Here is a 22257-nt window from a genome sequence, read left to right as displayed (position 1 = left end):
ATCAAAAATAACAAATAATATGAAATAAGCGAAACCTCTCTTCAAAGTGTTAATATTTGATAGAGAACGGTCTTTTACGTTAATAAGATACAGTGTCCAGACCGTATATGAGGGCGTCAGCATTGACCGCCCCTGTTTAAAAAGAAGAAAGTGTGTGTAGAAGCGATTCTTGGAGCCGACTCAGAGCGGGCAATGTTATTCTATAGCGCTCAAGAAATGATTGAAGCGAACGCATATAAATGAAAACTCGCTCATAGGTGGACCTTGACTGCAGGCCAAAGAGATATCTTATTTCTAACTGCTTACAATAAGGTCAGGCCATTGAGCTTGACAATATAAGCTGCCAAGAAGGACCTTCGTGCTGTATCACTGTCCCTAAAGCTGGACCAGAATGTGGATGGTCGGTCTCGTTCTTCTAAGCATACATAATACCAAAGGTAAGTTTTTTGAGAATAATAGCTAAATTGTGCAAGTAATGTATATTGGTATAGCCTTGCTTTAAGAAAACGTGCGCAGAAACATCGTAGCTAGAACGAGGATGCTAGGCTAGGTGAGTTAGAAACGTAGCGTGGCTAAGGAGGACACAGAAGGAGGCCGAGATACGCTATTGTCGTTTATCTGCCTCCTTCTGTGTCCTCGTTTTTTTCACGCTATGTTTCCGAAAATGCAGTTTAAGTTCGCAATAGTTAGCGTTGAAAATTGATGAAGAATCAAGAATGGGAATACTAGTGCTCTCTGCAGAAGTCTTCGTTGAGACACAACACTTAGGCTCCTAATACTTTGACAGCCTGTTGCAGGCGCCAAATTGTCGCCGGTTCTGCATGAAATACGCCGAAATGTTGCTGCCTCTCATCATAGGCCCCCTTTGATACTGATGTAGTGACGTACACGGATGCTTCCAAAGTGTGTTGTCGTTACTCTGCTAGTTAGGTCATTATTCATCCTCTTCTTTCCAGCTCTCCTACGCAGACTAGCGGTTAGTCTCTCCATCCCTTGGATACCCTCTCGCTTGAGGTCCTGTCTATCATTGATGAAACTCAACGTACTCATTTGTTCACCGCTATGGCTCATTACTATGACTCCGTGGCGGCAGTCTGTACTATCAAATCCAGTAGACGTACCCCTCAATTGCGTGGTTCAACTCCGGGAAGTAATTTCTTCTTTGCAGTTATGCCTATCTTCCTCTAGTGCCAGTCTTTCCTGGGCACTCGCAGATGAACCAAAATGAGCTGGCTGAATCTTGCCCGGATACGTTTAATTATTCCCATTGCCTAGGCCCTTTAAGGAGGGGTCAGAATATTGTATCTGCGTCAATCTCAAAGAATGCCACAATGATGTACGCCACGACCATTCACTCTACCCCGACCCTCACCAAAGCCTATCGATTCGGGAGGCTCACATCCTCCGGCAGGTATATCTGGATACTTTCACCATACCTGTATTGTTATGCCTTCAAAAGATTCAAACCTATCCTTCTTATTCTCATTAGAGATAGAAGACCTGTTTTCATTTTACCGTCACTCATATTTCAAGTACCCTTTTAGCCCTGTACTCTAGTTACAATGTACAAACACCGTTTCGATCTCATTAAACCACAGGCAATATTTAAATCTCTAAAGCAAGGTTGTATCCCTTTCGACGCCCCAAAACATTGGCATTATACGGTACAATAGCCTGCGGGAAGGTGAAAACAAAACTAAAAACGTACTATGAATGTGAGCGTAGAAAGCATCAACTAAATTTTAAGAGCATGCTTAGATGTGCGTTGGTCACGAATTTGCAGTCCATTCAGCGGATAATTTTTTGTCATAATTAAAATGCGGAAATAATATGCAATGAAACTGCATTTACGGCTGCTCTTGTAAAAGTTACAGTTTTTAAAATATTCCGAATTCCTAATACGGCAACATTATGTGGCCAAATAGAATGCACTTAAGCATAGAGTAGATGAAAATGCATATTTATAATGTACACACATTGAAATGATGTAATGATGAGTCTTAAAGGCTTTTAAGAAGTGGATGACTATGAACAGTAAATAAAACCTTAAGACAATTAGCTGGTGTTGTGGTCGCCAGTGGAGCTTTGCGAACATCCGCATTGGTCGAAGAGCTTGTGAGGTCACCCTGCATTCAAGGTGAAATAAACATGAAATAAGTTATCATTTTATTTTATCAATATGAATAAAACGCACCTATAACCGGGAAAAATGCAAAGTAAATTCATTGTGCTGAAAAGAAAATAAGGGGCAAATGATAACGGAACAAGGGAAGCTTAGGTCGTGGACGAAGAAAATTAGGCCACCAAAGAATGTTCACTCGATTTTTATTAAAGGAAGGGCTCGAGTGCCTTGCAGTAAAAAAAGGACAAAGGTTAAATAGTGTCAGCGTCTGTAAAATGTTGCGTAAAGAGGATCTTCGGCTGCTCACTAATGCTAGTCGTACGTACCTTCTGTTTTTTTTTTTTTTTTTTTGGGGGGGGGGGGGGGGGAGGGCGGGGGAGGGGGAGGAGAGGGGAAAGGAAGACTTAACAGAAAAAAAAACAGCAGTGTAATTATTTCACAGATCAATGTAACTGATTGGAATGCCTTGTGCAGTATGCTTGGAATTATCATTAAATGCTGCTTTTCATATCTTTCTCGCTTTCATCGAACATTTTAAAGCATTTTAAAACATGTTAAGGCCCACTCACATTTGCGAGTCGCGAAGGGCGTGTGACCGGTTGTCACATGCCACCAGGGAATCACTCAGCTGGGCCAACGTTCATACTTACAGATGTGTTCGCGGATTGCTTTCCCTAACTTATCTCGTTCGGAAAAGACATATATCTTGACGGTTCATCGTGTAGAGCATAGCTAACTTCCACTGACTTCAGCTGAGCCGCTTATTGGTTACCAGTTTGCGACCAGCAGTCGCAAAGCTGAAAAATCGAGCAATGCTAGAACGACCTGCGACTGTCGCTTTTACAACCATTTGAAACCATTTGCGGCAGTCGCTTTTTGAATAAAACGGTTGCACAACCTCTGCGAGTCACAAGTGTGTGCGGGCCTTTAGACTAGCTTTTGATGAGCTGAGAGCTTTAAATGAATGCCATTAGAAATAGTATTTGTAGCGCCGCCCTAGCCAAGCGCACTAATTTATATGCTAGTTTGTATTCATTACGCTTACGACTTTTTACAGCATAGACTTTAGATGCCCGTTTCTGAATTGCGCGTCGTAGTCACGGGCACAGAAGGCGTAACACGTCTCCTACCAGCTGTGACAGTGGTAGCAGAGCGAAAAAAGGCTCCTGCCATGGCTGGCACTGCCGCTCGTTGGCAGAGTAGGATGGAAATCGTTCATTTAGAAGGAGACGAGGAGAGAGGGTGAGAGGAAGGAGGGGGACTAGTGGTTTGGGTCGTGAGGAGAGAGTGAAGGAACGCGTATCCGAAATAGGTCTGAAATGGGGAGAACCCGGAGGTTGGCTACCTATGATGCAAAGTGAAGAATGCGAAACTTGATGGTCACTGTGCGTAATTTTTAGGGCACCTATGAAGCGTGCTTGTGGCCTGCGAAATAAAAGATATTTACTTTTGCTAAACTTGACAGCAGCCCCAGAAAGCTTGTCGTATCTGTCAAAAATATTAAGGCAGCGCTGCAGTCTCTTCATCACACAGATACAATGTAATGCCATCCGTAGCGTATTGTAATCCGACACCCTGAGAGAGGGAACAGCGAAGCACCTCCTCTTCCAAAGTGCGTACATGCCTATGCACATAATAAACTTTATAAAAACCCCTGTAGCGACCCTGCCACTGCACTCTGGCATGAAACATGCGCGTCATAAATAATTGAGCAATGATTAGGCGTGTAGCAAAGTGCATCAATGGTAACGTAAACCGAAATGGGTGCCTCGGATATCAATAGTTCATGTCAGTAGAAGAATAGTTATCTGTTAAGATATGTGAAGTAAGCTTTCAGTGCTTCTGTATAAAAACCTGTCACTTCAAAACAATTTCACCTAAGTACATCGAAAAACTAAAACACCTCAAGAAAGCTCTGCTCCAACTTCGTACTACCACAAATTGTAATGGTCGGCTTACTTGTGTAACTAAGCGGAAACTTTTGACATTTGAAACATTCAGTGCAGTTTAGGTTAAGCTCTGGATTTATCGTTAATTACAAGGAATGCTTTGGTACGGCTTTTTTCAGTTTAAATACAGAGGCATTTCTGAATCCATCTCAAAATCGAGCCATAGTGGCCGAGATCCACTAAATCAATTTCCACTACGAAAACTAATCTCATAGCAACCAAGGCACATCAATAGGTCATGAGGCACCTCAAGCCATTGCACATCTCTGTTACATATTTTTCATGCCGTATGTTATGTCGCTATAGCCAACGATGCTGTTAAAACTCAGCCAAAGTACATCGAATATTTCGCCTAAATACGAGAAAATGTTACTCATTGGTATAGATTTTTACTAGGGCCATCGGGTATTACTGCTGTACTGGAGCTTTTTCCGGTATTGCATTCCTAGAGTGATTTCACTGCGAAAAGGCAATGAAATAGTGCACAAAGCTAAGATGTTCCTAAAGAAGTTTCTATTGTTATCATATCATCGTTGCCAAACTCACAACAAATAAGCCACTGTAATGGCAGAAAATTCTCATTTTCTTTTCGGACTGGGAGAATTCTTGCTTATCAAAGCTTAGATTCTAAGTATCATGCTTGTGCCGCTTCGACAAATGTGACGTGAGCGCAATTTGTCCAGCGCTGGAGAAGCCCAGGCTCGTGTATCCAAGGTTGCTCGAAGAGCGCTCATCCGACGGGAGGCTGGCGCTGCACGTTCACGATGGTCTGATCCTGAACCTGCGGAAAGCGACGGTGGCAGCTCCCGAGTTTCGTGTTTTGACGAATGAGAAAGGCCGCTCCGTTACGCATTTGGTGAGTGCCGGAGTTTCCGTCCGGATTCTTGTCATTGTGAAACAAGATATCTTAATTAAAAGAGCAGTGGAGCATTCTACTAATATATATAACATCATCACCACGTTTATTGCACAGAACAATATACATAGTTCATGTTAATTGGAGCATCTGGATCCTTAGCGAGTAGTTAGCCTCGGATCTATCACAAAATTGCTATATATCTATGCAGTCGATTGCTGCAGCATACATGTGAACATTTCAATATTTGTATGGTATACTGTTCTGATAGAAGGCGTTTCTTAAGAGCAAATGCAATGTTCTAGAGGGGCGCAATGCTGAATGCGATTGTTGGGACTCGCGCAAGTTTCAGATTAGTTTTTTATACAGCCCGTGCTGTCATCACCAGCACTTTTCTCTCTTTTCTCGAACCCATAAATTCCCACTCTGTTCGAAATAAGAAGTCTACCCTACGCCCCTGCGACTGTTCGCTCCCTTCGTCCAGATACCGGACACCACAGGGACGACGTTAAAAACTTTAGCGCTGATAAATGCTTTGGTGCGGCGTCCATATACATGGTGTGTTTTAGGCAAATTGAGGCCATTGGAATGAGCGTGTCTAGTGTGACTTGAAAGGACCTTCAGAATGAAAGAACTGTACGGTATATATGCGTTTAGTGTAGTGCTCACCAAAAGCGCGGTTTTGCAATCACGAATTATTTAAAAGCGAATGATGTTGTAGCATGCTATCGTGGTTCGGCCGCAGAAGAAGACGGCAGCATCGCCACGCCTGCCAAGCACGCGCAGATAGGTTTTCGTGGCTGCTGAACCGACTGTCGCTGTCCCGTTGCCACCTGGCTCAGCGGGTCCTTCCAAATGTATTTGTGGAGACTCGGCAGTGACAGTGTCTGTAATTCATCTCCACAGTGTTAAGGACTCGGAAGAGTGGGTTTGATGATGAGTGCTAAGGTATAGATGCTGTTATTCGTAACGCTTTTTCTGAAGTGTAATGATCGGTGCGAGGTACGTTGAGTAAATGAAGTCCCATGACTGGATGCGGTATGCGAGATGACAAAGAATTATATCTAATGGACCACACACGCAATGTATGAACGTTGAGATGCTTTCCAGCTTTAATAAAAGTGGTGCATCTAATGGTTAATGTTTTACACAGCGTTTATACGTGAACAGCCGATTTGAGAGAATCACCTAAGGTTATTCCTAAATACTTGTAATTTTCTCTCTTCTGAAAGGGTCTTCCTCCGACTTATAGTTCACATGTTTTAAGCCCCTGTCTTCAGCTAGAGGTGAAAACTATAAATTTATTTTATTGGTGCTACGTAAAAGCTTCTTTAGTCTAAACCACTGCATTGCAGTCTCCACTTAATTATTTGTGACTACCTGTGCTTGTTTTTAAGACTTGTGAGTTATAATATGAGCTGTGTCATCGGCGTACAAAACTGGCTGCGCTCTCTATAGGAAGCTGGGGTAGTTGTTTAAAAATAATGAAAAAATATAGAGCTCAAGACTGACCCTGTGGCACTCTAATTGTAACTTTTCCTAGTGAAGACTGGTAACCACTAATTTCTACACATTGAATATGATTTGTTAGGTAACTCCTGAACAAATTAATAGTTATCCCCCGGAAACAGTTTGCTAATTTTAGTAAAACAGCAATAGGATTAGCCGATTCAAAAGCTCCTTGAAATCTAAAAATACACCTATGGCTATGTGATTATTGTTTAACGCACTGTTAATTTCTGCCATTGAAAGCACTGCTGTAGAGGTGGAATAATGGTTACGGAAACCATGTTGGCTAGGCGTAAGTATATTCTACTTCTCCATGAAATCGTCTTTCTCTTAGCTATTAACTTTTTAAATAGAATATTTATGCGTGATAATATCGTAATTCGCCTGTAGTTCTTTATGAAGTTAATGTGTCAAATAGTCATCACAATAAATAATTTTTCGGTGTGTTTATATCCGATTCTTTTACCGAAATTATAGAAGCGTCCGGTTCTAAAGAATTGACTTCATGCTGTGTGTTACGGTTGTTATCATACCATCCAAGGCTGCAAATACCTAGAGGGTGACGAGGAGTCTGTCCTTATATTTTGCCGTAGATTATGTTCCTCCAGTTCTCTGGGCAACTAAGAAGTTGTATAATCTCCATAAACCCTGCAATAGAAGACCAAGCTATATGACAACTTTCGGCGAAGGCTCTACTTCTTTCCACAAATCGGCAGCAACTGCGCCTGGTTTAGAAATTTTTAGGTGTTCTTTTTCCGCCTCTGCACTAGCTATAGGCATTAAAAGTTGACAATTACAAGTATAGCAACGGAGAGCACTAAAAAATCTTTCCTTAATGATTGAGCATATTCGCTGGACAAATTCTACGTAGTACACCTTCTTGAGCAGCACATTTAGACTATAATAAAATAGAATTTAAGAATTTCGAATTGAAAAGAGCTTATTTCATTCATTTCAGTATGGTCCATTTGCGCTCTCTGATTTATTCCTCTCGCCTCTAGGATTATCTCACGGCGGCAGCAAATTTTGGCCGTCAAGACGACAGTACTTATTTCCCACTGCCGGTCTATGGAGAGATTGGCAACAAGAATTTTCTCAAAGCTGAAGGGTGCCACTTGTGTTCTTTGAAATACGACTTTATGATCATTCACCTATTGGTCACAGTGTGCAATATTTTCCTTCTCTTACAGTACGATGGTGAACTTATCAATAAGAACCTTTATGAAGACGAAGAGAAACTTGCAGCGGTTGAAGTCACCAGAAACGAGGCTGGTGTTACCATGGTGGGTATGGGAACAACGTTCTTCCCAATAAAGTTTTCGGCATCGCTTTGTCAATAACGATTAGTTCGGCTTACTTTAAACGGGTGCGGAGAAGCACTGTATCCAATATTTTTTTTAGTTATAATTTAATCTCTGGCTACTTTTGGGTGTGTTGACGTTTCTCCTTGTGCATATGCAGCGATTCTAGCGATAAAATTGGATGTAATTATATCTTTCCGCCAACCTATTGAATTGCTTAAATTCTTGCCGAAAAGACGATTTGGCACCCGTTTGGAAGGGAATGAGGGTTTTGCGCTGCCTTTGGAGTTTACAGGAAAAAACGCATGTCGACGTACCACGACATTGGCCTACAGACAGCCTTATTTGATATATCGACCTTTTCAATAGCTTGTACCCACTCCATTTTAGGTGGCAGTGGTCTATTTACGATCATGGTTCCCAAATCAAAAAGATCAATTTGAGTTATTGCTAGAATACCAAACGTGATCTTTGTCTTTTGGTTTTTTTTTTTTTTTTTCAATACTTGAGTGAGGTTTTGGAGCCGCAATATGTAGGGTAGCGGGCACGAACAAAATCTTTTTTTTAAACGTGTTCATTTTCAATGCCTATAAAAACGAAAAAAAAAACAGTTTGATAAACTCGAAGAAGTGAACACATTCATATACCTTTGGCGAGTTTATAGTGAGCCTCCTTTGCTTTTGTTTTGTTTAGAGGGGTTTAGTAGGCCCTCATCACAGGATTCAACCCTTACCCGTGTTGGAGAGATCTCAAGAAGCCGTCGTTCCGCACTTGATTTACGACATCGACCACGACGAAATGCTTGATAAAACACTCAGACGTGTAGAAAAAGGTGAGAAAATAATCAATAATATCCTGCCATTTAGAGAAAGCGGAGTGCTCCTCTTACGTGATAGCGAAGTTTCCAGTGTCGCAGAAAACCAGGCCATGCCCACAATGACACAGGCGAAAAATCTCCAAGAGCAACAGCAATCTTGATTTATCACCAGGGTCTTGACGTCACAACCACATGACCTCGCACGGCAGTTCCTAACACCCCACGTTACACGGGACATGCCGCATCGAATAAATGTAGGTTAAACGTGGCATGTAATGACGATTGAAGGTCAACGACCTAATCAAATCGTTTATCTTAAATCAAAATTACGGAACAAAATTCTCCAAGTTTTAAGGGTATTTCGAACCTATGACTCTTAGGTTGAGAGGTAGACAGGCTGCCAACTTGTCCCAAGAAGACACTTTCTGACACTGTATTTATTACAGGGTAGAACTAGAGAAAGAAGATGGCTACATGGTATGAAAGAGGCACTGAACAATTGTAGAGGGGAGAAGCTTCAGTTCGCCAGTCGAGCTAACGTTCTGACAAGTGGACGTTTTGAAGCAATTGTGTGCAGCAATACTTTATAGATAATCCCTCAAATTATTTCAAGCAAAATAATGCTAGCGCTCTGAGTTAGGCAAAACAAGAAACACTCTTTAAGTTGTCATCCTCGCTGTCCTTTTCTGTGCTAATACACACTGTCATAGCTTCCCTCGACACTTATAAATTGCATGCATTATACGATAGGTTGAATTTCGTGTTCACGATGCAAGTAACGCAAAAGCAGCTGGCGGCTTTCCTGAGGATGACCTCGAGTGGCACTAAGCGAGCTGAGAATACGTCGCCTCTTACAAAAAGATACGATTGATAAGCATCAATCTGTGGGCCGACAGCAAGGTGTTAGCTGTGCCGTTGCTTTTGGCTATAATACTACTGCTGGGCAAACAGGTTAGAGAAACGCTTTATCATTTTGCCCTTTCTTCGAGCTCGCTATAGCAACAATATGAACCTGTAATAATCACTTCGCTACTATAATCAAAGAGTGCCTCAGTGCAAGAAAACTTAGACATTACTCACGCGGCTAGAAAGCAAAAGTAAGGTTGACTTCGGTAAGGTTTTAAGACAAACCTATTTTGTTGGAAAGGTCTGAGGGGCACAAAAGGGCAAAATAATTTCTGCGAAAGCTCTAGTGATACGTGCGCGCTTCCGCCGTCTCGGCCACCCATAATTCATAAGCTGTGAGTGTGTTGATGGAAGAAATTCTATGAGTCGACACTGCTTAAGAGCAAATCTACTGTTTGCACTGAAATGTTTTTCGATATTGACTAAAATTGACGCCGAAGAATTGACGCGTTTGATTGGTGGTGCTGGCGAAGACTCTTGAGAGTTCCTTGGACTGCCAGAAGATCAAATCAGCCGATATTGTCGACCATAAACCCTGACTGCTCATTGGAGGGTCAAATTCTAAAGTTAAAGCTCAGCTACTTTGGTCATCTGATGAGAAGAGAGGAGTCGCTGGAGAAAGATTTAATTTTGGGAAAGGTTGAGGGTCGCCGGAGAGGGGGTAGGCAGCGAACGCGATGGTTAGATGGCATCCTCGAGGCGCTGCAGATGAAGTTATGTGATGTTAGGAAGACAGTTGGAGACCGGAAAGCGTGGCGTGACATGGTCCATAGGCTCACGAAGAGTCGGACACGACTGAACGACTGAACTGAACTGAAAATTAGTTTGGCCGGAAAAGCCGCCTGCATTGCCAGAATCCAGAGTTGCGAAATGTTTCGAAAAAAAAAAAAGGGCAGCAAAAACACGCACGTGAATTTGCATGAAAATTGTGACGAAAGGAAACAGTTCTTTGCGCGGTGTTCAGAGTAGTTTCAATATTTCGCTTCTCATTTAGCAGCCATCTGCTAGTTAAGTTTGGAGCTAGTTTTCACTGGGGATTCCAAACAAAGACATGTGTACATACAAATGTATACCGTTAATTTTGCGTAATTGTCCACAGAGAAAAGAGACGCATACTGCGTTTTTGCACAAGACTTGTACCACTTTGGCAAGCTCTGCGCCACTCTCTAAACGCGAACAGTTCGCGGAATGAAAAGCTAGTGTTGAAGGCACTACCACGCCCACTCTTGAGGAGAAGCTCAAGCGTCTTGCAAATTTTTATAATCGCTCGAACTGCATTTTTTTTATTCGTTCATTCGTGGGCGGCACCTTCTTCGTTTGCTGCGGAATCTACTTTTATATCCAACATTCTCTCTTGAAAGCGATCGGAACGGTGATCGTAATTATTCCAATCTGTACAGCATATAGGTCTACTGAGCGTTCTTACGCCTCGACATGATGATGTTAGTGTTAACATGCACATAGAAGCACTGTTGCAATAAACAGAGCGCGAAGCTCTTTTTTCGGGTGTTTGTCCAGGGACGTTTTCCTATGCAAGCTTCGCTAAATTTTGATTGGTGCTTTACCCTATTAGTATGAGCGGAGTTGGAACAACACTTCATTCTACGCTGACTTTTGTAAAGTCGCTGGCAGCGTCCTTGCTACGTTAGTGATTATGAGGCTTGTGCCGCTTGCTCTAAGCCCTCAGCTACAATTTGTTTGAAAAGGCTTACCGCGAGTTTGTGGATGCCAGATTTATATGCCTGAATTAAGCCACAAAGCCGAAGACGTCTTTTCCTCACAATTACAGGGAGGCACGTAAGTCTTGCGTGACAGCTGTCACGCCACCTGGTCGATTAGCCCCGCACTACGATCGCGGACCTCAACAGCACTCGACCAGATAGCGTATGTGTATGGCGTATTTACCTGTGTTAAATGAAGGAGCGGGGCAGATGGAACTTCATGAAGCCGATGTTGCTTACTGCACAGCGCGAGAGTGTATTGCAGTTTTACACGAGGCGTGGTCGGCTGCTGTGACAGCATAATACTTTCGTCTCGTGCCACGAAGTCACAACAAAGAATTGAAAACGATTTATAAAAGACAGCACGGAAAACATAGGGTCCAGGTGACGTCTATGTGCGTAAATCATCAATGGCAGCCTATCGTGGCTTCAAGGCGCTCTTTATTCTCTTCTTTGAAAACCGGCACATGCCTAAGTAACTTTTTTTGTTTGCAAAATTTTCTTTATCTAACCTTGGATTACCAAACAGATGTTGATCATATTCAATGAATGCTTTCTTCATAACACTGTTATCATTGAGCCCATTATCTCATTATCTCTGTACCACACCTGCTTGATCTCATTACGTCTTGCGTAGTACGTTTCATCAATAAGTCGTCTGTTGGCGGCTTTATAACCATAGCCTTTTCAATATCGCTCTTGCCATTACCCCAAGATGCCTTTCTGTGTTGATTAACTAGTCCTCAATTTATTTGATTTCCTTGGTAAACTGACCAGGCCGCTTAACTTAAAAGCTCAATAGATTTTGACGTGCGTTTTCGTTTAGTTTCCCGTTGTCGAGAAGCGTCCCGGTGCTTTCGGTAGCACAACATTTATCATTATTTAAGGCTTCCCATTTTTCAAATACATTGTCCGATTCCGCGTAAGCAATGATCTTGGTTTTCCTTTAGCTAAATTAACGAAACCCCATGAGAATTAAGGCTTTTTTTACATCATTGCCTGTTATAAAAATGAGTAAATGTGATCTCTAAAGGAAGCGGGTTTAGTGAAATATTTGTTGCGTCATAGCTACATCTCCAAAAAATATATGCCTAACAAATTTCGCTTGGCTCGATCCCTGAAAATGAGTGAAAGCTCGCGTGCTGTCACTTGTCAACAAATGGCCAACATCTTTTAAATTGTAGTCGTTTTTTAACGTATTAAGAAAAATGCCCCTCTTGCCAGACGCAGATTAATTTTGGATTCGATTATCTGAACAACAAACAGTCGCCCAGCCAAACTATAGGTCTGTATCTCATCAAGGAGATTTCAAAGCGTTAGAAGAAATCTCTCTCTTGGACATTGTTAGGTGCATACCGACAATTCGACATTTGCAATCATCAATCTCAGAACCTACAACCAGCTGGCGGACGGATTGGCAAACTATGATTGCCTCCACTATAATTCTAAAACTATTTCGAAGAAACAGAGCACAGCCCCCTGAAATGCCTGCACACAAAGTAACAAAGGCACAGGTGATAACTCGAAGTGAAAGGTTGAACCATACACTCTCTCTTGTCTGTTCTCGACTTCCAACCTTATTTTCTTGAACTGCAGTGACGTCCACATTATTTTCTAAGAATTAACGGCTCAACTGATATATTACCTGCGCCGCGAAACAAGGCCACGAACTTTTAACGTTTCTATAAGGACTGCTTGTTCAGGTTTATGTGCCATTAATGACTAAGAACAGTCAGGCCGCATGTTTGCCTCATTGAGCCTACAGACGATGGACATGACGACCTTTGCTGAAGAAAAGGATGATTCGTCAGCGAAACTGGCGAGTGGCTGTTCTTTTACTGAGCGATTTAGCCCCCATCATAAAAAAGGTACCTCCATCGTTTCCTACTGTTCATTTGGTTCTGATACCTAAAACTGGTGGTGATACCAAAAAAAACCCTCAGTAGACGCCCACCGCCCAATCACTCTCACTAATACCGATTATAAAATATTGTTACATGGTGGCATGACAAGCGATGTAATACGTAGATACAAATGAAACAGAACGACGTGATGACATGACGATGAAATATGCTTTAATAGCCAGCGGCCCTGGCGCGAGCGCTCCGCCCCGCGCCACTGCCCGCTTCGTCATCTTCGTAGCAATATTTATGAGCGTACTAGCTAAAAGACTATAACAGTAATAAGGAGTCCTGCAAAGACAAGATTTGTGATATAAAAGGGCGCACAATATTTAGACTTATTCACATTAAAAGAAGTATGCTTTACAACGTATATATGACGCTTTCGCGAGTCAAGTAGCGCTGTTGCAGCTAGACACTGAAAAGGCATTTGATCGCCTCTCACGTGACACTCTTTTTCATCATCCTAGAATTCGCAAACATTGGTTCCGTAATTCTTGACAGATAAAGATCGTTTACGTTGGTTGTACCACACACATAATTGTAAAAAAAAATGCTTTACTGATAGCATTCCTGGCCGATCAACCCTTACAGAGGACTGCCGTATACCGCCGTTGCACTTTGATATTTATCTCAAACTCTTTTGCTTATCCACGCTGCATAGTAAGAGAAAAGAATGTTTTCAGCTTTAGTCAAGCAAAGCGAACAATTTGTCATAAGCGGATGTGTTTTCTGCTAATAATATGCTAGCTTTACGGATGTAGTAAACGTTGCGATGGAATACTGCAAGAGAACGGGAAGTTTAATAAAATGGGAAAATATGCAGTGGGTTGGCACAGCTAGGGGCATAATACGTGCGGTATTTTGCGCAGGTGGTAAAGACAACTATTCCTGCCACTTTGTTGTTACTATTAGTTCTGTTAATAAAAAAAATGTAGGAACAAGGAACTCAGGCTGCTGCGGTATTTTACGCATGGGGTACGGAAAAGTATTCTTGCCAGTTTATTGTTATCATTGTTGCCGCGAAAGCACATTCATGTAGAAACAAGAAACGCAGGCTATTCAGACCTTCCATTGGTCGCCCCTGAGAGAGTTTGCAACATTTTTTGATTATCCAAAGTGTGGTATAAGTTTCAAGTACTGTACATGTCGCATGTTAATACGCAGAAGATGCACCAAGTTTTCGCTGTTTTCTTTTGGGGTTCAAGGCCGGAAAGGTGTAGTGGCGCGAAAATTTTGCGGTTGGTAAGCCACGGGGGTTTCGGTCGGTCTGACTTGTTTGTTTTGCAAATTGTCTCACATTTCATATTTTTCCGCTGCAAGAAAGACTTTGTTTTTGCGCACAGTTATACAAATGTGTCTAAAGAGTGCTACGCCAGAGTTCGCTGTTTCTTGCTTTGGAAAGGTATTTGTCGTGCGTTGTAGCCACATTCTGTATGTTTAAGGTACGTTTCTCTCCAGAATACTTAAGCAGTGTGAAACGAAAGAAATTAGTTATAGAGTTGATATCTACATCACGGCTCCTTTGTACAGGTATTCATGCTAAACGAGGGCGACAAACAAACACGGAAGAAAAGACAGCACAACACAAGCGCTTATGTTTTGCTGTTTTTTTCTTCCGTGTTCTTCGCGCTCGTTTAGCATGAGTACCTACCAACTCGCCCAACTTCTCACGATAACGTCCTTTGTACAGGATGGCTTGAAGTCATAGCCAAGGACCAAATGTCCTTAAAGTGGCATTAAAGCCTCCAGTAAAGTCATTTTCCTTTACACCCCACAAGAACACCTTCTCAGTAAAAACATGACTTCATGAGAAAGGTATCTTCCTTTCTTGGTCAACCAAGTTCATTCTTTGCAGCAAACCTGAAACAATAGAACCAGTTTTTGTTGAATATTAGGATGCTATTTTTTGTTAGGACGTACTTCTGAGAACCTTGAAAAAAGATTTACCAGAGAAACCGCATGGTTTCACAATCTAACGTTCAAAAATGAGAATTAACTGTTATCTGACATTATAATTATTCTGAGCCTCTACACCTTTTGGAGAACAAGAATGTAGGTCACTCACGCCATTGAAAGTGTCCTCTTTACGCATGAATATTTCCTTCGCAGTGTGGCATATATGTGCGGAACGTTTCCAGAGCTCAGCCCGAGCCGCCCATATGGCTGAGCCTGTTTGAAGAATTGGCTTCATTCAAAAAAATTATTTACTGTTAGATGCAAACAAATGTTTGGTACCTCCCTCCCATTTTTGCTGGCCGTGCGGCATTTAGTTGAAGCAAGCAGTAAAGAAAAAGAAACGAGAATTGAACAAGTTCTCGATGTTGACGGCTCGTGCCAAATAAGCTGATTTGTTCGCTTTGGCGAGGGTTTGAAACCGAGTCGCAGTAATCGTTTATATCTATTGACAATTGATGCTCATGTGGTCGCTCTGCCTACACGTTCTTCCCGCAAAAACCTGTCAACGAAACTAGCGAGACAGAATATTGATTTCTGAATTAATAAGAGCTTGCGTTTCAGCTCTGTTCTGGCCCCTCATGACTTTCTTCTGTCACTAACCCTTACGCCTTACGGTGTCCTGAGGGCCTTCTCTTTATATTCGTGCCTATTTGCTCTCTGTTTCCGCATTGAGGCATATCGCATGCTCTGAGTTCATTCTTTCTTTATTATTTTGTTAATTTTTGTAAGCATGCTTTATGCACTAGTAAGTGCTTTAAGAGGACATGTATAATTTCTGAGCTCTCTCTCTCTCTCTCTCTCTCTATATATATATATATATATATATATATATATATATATATATATATATATATATATATATATATATATGCAGATAAATGAAGGGGAAATGAGGGTGCTCGTTATAATACATGAATGAAAGAAGCCAACAGTCGGCGAGGCCAAGGAAAGCATTGGGGATTGTACTTTGTCTTTTTTTTTATTTTTACTTTGATAATCACATAAATTAGTAATGTAATCTGTTCAGGGGAAAGATAATTAAACACAAAGTAGAAGAAAAAACAACGTGCCGATGGTGGGATCCGAACCCACGACCTCCGAATATCGCGTCCGGTGCTCTTCCAACTGAGCTACATCGGCCGCTGTCCCCCCTGCTACTTTCTTGGGTATTAATGTTGTCTGTATACGAACCTTGAGAGTGTTCACCAGCGCCATCCTCAACCAAAACGGCGGACGTAGAACGTCCTGTGTTACCGCCAGCGTCACGTAGAACGTGATCAATAGCGAGGGCGAAAGCTGTGCTAGAACCCTCTTACGCTACCTATGGCCTCAAGACTGCCAGAACCGAGACCCCCGTAAGCTACATGCAGATAAATGAAGGGGAAATGAGGGTGCTCGTTATAATACATGAATGAAAGAAGCCAACAGTCGGCGAGGCCAAGGAAAGCATTGGGGATTGTACTTTGTCTTTTTTTATATATATATGTATATATAAAAATATATATATATATAAAAGTGAAAAATTGCTTCATACTGTTTCCAAGTTTATTTGTAGTCGACGTTTCGGCAGGAGCCCTGCCTTTCTCAAGACTGATGGTACATGATTCTTGTTTGTCTTCTTATAGGGTTGGCCAGAGGTGATACAAACATTATGGGCACACACAGGTGAGTCAGCTGGACACGCACAACACACATATACACACACAGCTGCGGAGAGCAGGCTAGGCCCAATGGGCCATCAACCCAAGGCACCGGCCGCCGCGAGTCATCTGTATACAGTACAAGACACAATACAGGCAACCGCGGAACAACCTTGGAAGGGAAAAAAAAAAAAAAAAAGACGAAAACAGGTGGGGGAAGGTGTCTGCTGCAGGTGGTGAGAAAATTATTCTTCTTGTTCTCACTAAAAGATGGGAGCGCCCAGCGTGATGAGAAAACCAGGTGGTTCTTCTAACCAGCAGTGTCCACCTGGTTTTCTCATCACGCTGGGCGCTCCCATCTTTTAGTGAGAACAAGAAGAATATATTTCTCACCACCTGCAGCAGACACCTTCCCCCACCTGTTTTCGTCTTTTTTTTCCCCTTCCAAGGTTGTTCCGCGGTTGCCTGTATTGTGTCTTGTACTGTATACAGATGACTCGCGGCGGCCGGTGCCTTGGGTTGATGGCCCATTGGGCCTAGCCTGCTCTCCGCAGCTGTGTGTGTATATGTGTGTTGTGCGTGTCCAGCTGACTCACCTGTGTGTGCCCATAATGTTTGTATCACCTCTGGCCAACCCTATAAGAAGACAAACAAGAATCATGTACCATCAGTCTTGAGAAAGGCAGGGCTCCTGCCGAAACGTCGACTACAAATAAACTTGGAAACAGTATGAAGCAATTTTTCACTTTTATGTAACCTCTAGCAACCAAGTACGTCTATTTACTTATCCTATATATATATATATATATATATATATATATATATATATATATATATATATATATATATATATATATATATATATATATATATATATATATATATATATATATGTATATATATATATATATGTGTGTGTGTGTGTGTGCGTGTGTGTGTGTGTGTGTGTGTGTGTGTGTGTGTGAAGGAAACAACCAAAGGGCGGAAAGTCCAAGGAATGCTAAGAGGATTCTTGTTATTTTTTCATTTTTTCTTATTTGCTTCTGACCTGAATTAGTCCTGTAATCAATTCAGGAAGAAAGAGAAAGAAATCAAAGAAGATGAAAAAATGAAGCTCCTATGGTGGAAACCGAATCCACGACCACCGACTATCGCGTCCAGTGCTCTTACCAACTCAGCTACATCGACGGCTGTCCAACCTTCTGTTTTCTTTGGTATTAGTGTCACCTGTAACCAAACCTTGAGAGTGTTCACCAGCGCCACCCATCCCTAACGGCTGACGTGGGATGTCCTGTGTGCCGCGAGCGTCATGTGGAACGCAATCTACAGGGGAGGGCGAAAACTTTGCGAGAACCCTTTTGCTCTATATATACGTCCTCATTACTTCCAGAACAAGATTTTTTAAGCTATTAAGCAGAAAATTGACGTGAAAAATAGTTCAGTTCAGTTCAGTTCACTCGTTCAGTCGTGTCCGACTCTTCGTGACCCTATTGACCATGTCACGCCAAGCTTTCCGGTCTCTCACTATCTTCCTAACATCACATAACTTCATCTGCAGTGCCTCGAGGATGCCATCGTGAAAAACAGGGCTCGTTATAATACATGAAGGAAAGAAACCAACATTCGGCGTGGCCAGAGAAAGCGTAGGAGACTTTATTATTTTCGTTTTAATTTTATTTTTTGCTATTGACTTGAAATAGTCTGTAATCAACTTAGGAAGAAAGATGAAAAAATCAATGTAGAAGGAAAGAAACGCGCCGATGGTGGGAAGCGCACCGACGACCTCCGAATATCGCGTTCTGTGCTCCTACCAACCGAACACCGGACGCGGTATTCGGAGGTCAGGATGGCAAGATGGTTTTTCAGCGCATTGGCGTTTCGCTATCCCGCAAACATTCTCTAGACTGAGTTACATTTCCCAGTCTATTCATTTACACTGACGCTGTTAATTATCTCTTAGCTTGCAATCTCGCATAGTAAAATTGTCTCCTGGGAGGCGTTCTCGCAACGCTTTGAGCTGCACTGAAGCTATAATGCCAGTGTCTTAAGGTAGTTTCAGCCATTGGCAACCGCATTTGATTTAGGCCATATTAATTTTTAATGGCGTTTCTCTGCAGATGAAACCGTCCTAACAGAAAGAGCATTTGGCATTTCGCCTCCTAGTACTGTCTATATTGAATTTTTCGTGGTGACAAGCAAACCACATCAGCACCGGTTCCCCGAGACTAATCACTTGATATGGTATGCGTGTATCATGGTCAACTTCGTGAGTATTTCTTCATTTGTGAATACTGATCAGTTGTTTGTCGTGGGATGATTGCCTTGGGTGAACATTAGGGTATCACACAAGGCTGATGTTTCCAGAAACACAGGTAATAATATCTTAATAGAAATGAAGACCGGGGCATGGGTAGGATATTTAATGCTACAACAAGATAATCGATATGGTCACTTGAGTTAATGATGTGAATTCTTCAAGGAGGCAAACACAAGGGCTAGCGGAAAGACAGGTGGGTGAATGAGATAGATATTGAAGTTCCCGGAAAAAAAGATGATCCCAACTGGCACAGGAGGCAGCTGATAGGAGCGACAAGATTTTTGTGTCACAATAGACGCAGAAAAATGATTATGATGATGAAGATGATTGCGATAATGCAGTTACATCTCCTCAAAACACTGATCTTGTAGGTCAAAATTTTTGTTCTGACAGGGCTGTTCCCCAGGGTTGTCTCCTGGGGCTTGGTAACTTGAATTTCTCACCAATTGTTAATTGGTACTGGCTGGGTAGCTAGGACAACACCTGAGCGATATAAGTACGTGAAAATTAGAGCATCCGCCATGTGTTCTTGTTAGGTGCGTTGAATTAACTATTAGAAAAACCAATATCTCGTGGAATTCACTTGATTATCTCAAGGGACCATATCAATTAACTTGTTTAGCATTACATTTTAAATACTGGTAACATGCCCATAGAATAGGAACGCATAATTCAGAGAGATTCGCAAACAGGGACAGACTCCACTTTCTTTGAGACAGGGATAAAAAGAGCCGCTGTTATGTAACTGGTAAAGAACCCCGGTCAAATATTTTCCTTGTTTTCACCTCGGTGGTCCCTAACTGATCTTGCGCAGAAACAAAACCACCATGAACATCGAAATTGCGCCCTTAAAAGAATATATATACTATAACATTCACCATTTTTCAGCATTTGTATTTTTTCAGCAAACGTATCGCTAGAAAGCCGCTAAAAAGGGCAAAGAACGAGGAATAGATATCAGAAAGTAAATGAAAAGCAGCGGACCTTGTTACGGAGTCGCTTAAAATATTCTCGATGCTCATTTGTGCTCAGAATGTGTCGTTTGTTTTTATGCGTTTCGCGATACCGGAGCATTATGGGAAATTATGAACTCTATTTATCCTTTGACTAGATAAGTATGCAGTTCCATGCAAAACAAACTCGCTCTTTTGTTGTTGTTTTTTGAAAGTGTGAGGTACCTCGCAGTGATATCTTTTGTTTCAGGTTAATTTTTGTATCCATCATGTTCAAAATAACGTGTCTTTTTTGCTATATAATGAGCACAGTGCGCACTATTTATCGCAGCATTGAGTACCATCGCACAATGTATCACTACGAGTAGTATCAATGCTTTTTTTCCAATTTCACGCGAATTGAGCTGTTTCGAAATGCACATTTGCACCGGCAATACTTCGGACCTTGATAAGTCAAGGATTTCAGTGTTGCTATTTCCGTAATATATGAACCTACAAAATTTTCCACCGCCTTTCGAAAAATTGAACCGGAACTACTCTGCCTTATGAAACCATCTCTCTTAAGTAGTGCTTGCTATAGGCACACAAATATTTATTTTTGAAGAAGAGAGCAACGGCGTGCCAAGGTTTCAAGAGTGTTCGCGCTCCTTGATATAGTTAAGATTAGAAGACTCAATCATGAACACAGTTTTTCCTATTTTTGCATTCTCTGCATTTCCGAGTCTTCTTCGTTTTCAATAATATTGCATTGTCCATGCTTTATATTCTGTCATATTCTCCTCGTAAACATACTTACTTTATCCAGTTTTTTCGTACTTATATACACAGAACATTGTTTATCTTTTCCTTTTTTGTTAGGCAAATCTTCGTTTAGCCCAAGTGACCGCTCCAAATGTCAAACTACGTCTCATTGGTTTAGAGAGGAACGAGGTATTGTACCACTTCGGGTTACTGCTCGCACATCCGATGCTTTCAGTCTCCTAGACGTGGTAAGTCTGCCTTTTTTTTTTTTTTTGTGGCTATTAGGATGAGCCCTACACATTCTTATCCCGAGACGGATACCTGCACGACGAGGAAACATTAAAGGCCTTCAGAAGCTATGCCGTTAAAAAGAAGAATCACTTTGGGAATCCAGACATAGTCTTTTATTTGTCAGGGTACGTTGCTTGTCAAATAATGTTCTGTACTCGTGAGTGTATTGACTATTTACGCACAACATATGCCTTCACGGACGCAGGTATGATGTGTTCACTATTCTTGACGGTCTTCCTACTGCTGCTGGTTTAGGTGAGTACTGTACAAGCACTCCTTAAGATCTAGCAAGCAAACAGTCATTTTTAAAGAAGGTAAGGAAAGGAAAACTTTTCTTAGAAAAAAAAAGCCTCTGAAGACGGTAGAAAAATAGAAAATACAGCACCAGATTCTGATTCGTTTTGCTTGTTTCTGCCTCGTGTTTTTCAAGCGTATACCGTACAGATTGCATAATTTTGACCAGCTAACATTCGTGAAGTACAATTGCGATAAGGAAAAAAAAAAACCTGGCATTTATCTCTTCCCAGCAGCGTTGTGATGTTCCTTGGATATTAAGGTATTCTTACACAACCCAAATACCCGCACAAAGTGTTTCACGGCATTTTTTAATTGGCGCAAATCCTGTCACACAGACAAAGGGTCAACGTCGCTGTTGTTTCAAAATGGAGCCGAGGTATAATATGTAAGAAACAGGGATAAGTGTGTTAACAACTTTTATGCAGCACCTTGACTTGCATACGAATTAATTATCATTCGTGTGAGAAACGTTCGGCGTTGAAGAAAACCTCCTTCACGAGACAACAAACAGCGCTTAAGTTTTCGTTTACGCTCCAAATGCGCCCCTCTAATGCTCATGCTCAAAGCTATAGTAATATTATGCCAGCAACTGACCCCAGTAATGACTAGATGGCCGTGAAATGCCATTGAGGTCGAACATTATGGCAGTGTAAAGACTGCCCAACAGTGCATTTCCTGCGGGAAAATTGAATGCAGTATATGACGAATGTTTCTGCAGGGCATGTGCATACCTGCATTCGTAGTTTACGTTTACGCTGGCTTTTTTTCCCTCATTGACGACTTTGCTTATGCATATCAGCTGTTTAGGAGCAGTAAACAAGACACGTACAGCATAGTTCCTCCCGAAATTTTTATGCCGTTTCTACAGCTGGTTACGCATTGGATAGCTACAAGCCTCAACCCTAAACACGTTTTTCACCTCCCAAATTAGAGCGTCTGTCATCCCTAATTTCTTTGGCTGGCTTCCACAGCACCGA

General features: G+C 41.8%; 1 protein-coding gene across 1 annotated transcript in view; it reads left to right on the top strand.

The window, feature by feature from the left end:
• Positions 1-258: 258 nt before the first annotated feature.
• Positions 259-22257, top strand: part of LOC146173258 (venom metalloproteinase BumaMPs1-like) — a 35529-nt gene continuing 13530 nt past the window's right edge. Inside the window, exons 1-8 of the mRNA XM_084584387.1 lie at positions 259-437; positions 4755-4927; positions 7627-7719; positions 8431-8569; positions 18799-18947; positions 20810-20881; positions 20978-21108; positions 21189-21238. Coding sequence (XP_084440513.1) covers positions 392-437; positions 4755-4927; positions 7627-7719; positions 8431-8569; positions 18799-18947; positions 20810-20881; positions 20978-21108; positions 21189-21238 — 853 coding nt within the window. The 5' untranslated portion in view covers positions 259-391. The remainder of the gene's footprint in view (positions 438-4754; positions 4928-7626; positions 7720-8430; positions 8570-18798; positions 18948-20809; positions 20882-20977; positions 21109-21188; positions 21239-22257) is intronic.

The sequence above is a fragment of the Amblyomma maculatum genome, chromosome 11 (genome assembly GCF_055883805.1).
Source record: "Amblyomma maculatum isolate TAMU_Amacu chromosome 11, ASM5588380v1, whole genome shotgun sequence".
NCBI classification, from domain to species: Eukaryota; Metazoa; Arthropoda; class Arachnida; order Ixodida; family Ixodidae; genus Amblyomma; species Amblyomma maculatum.
This window is presented reverse-complemented; position numbering and strand designations above follow the sequence as displayed.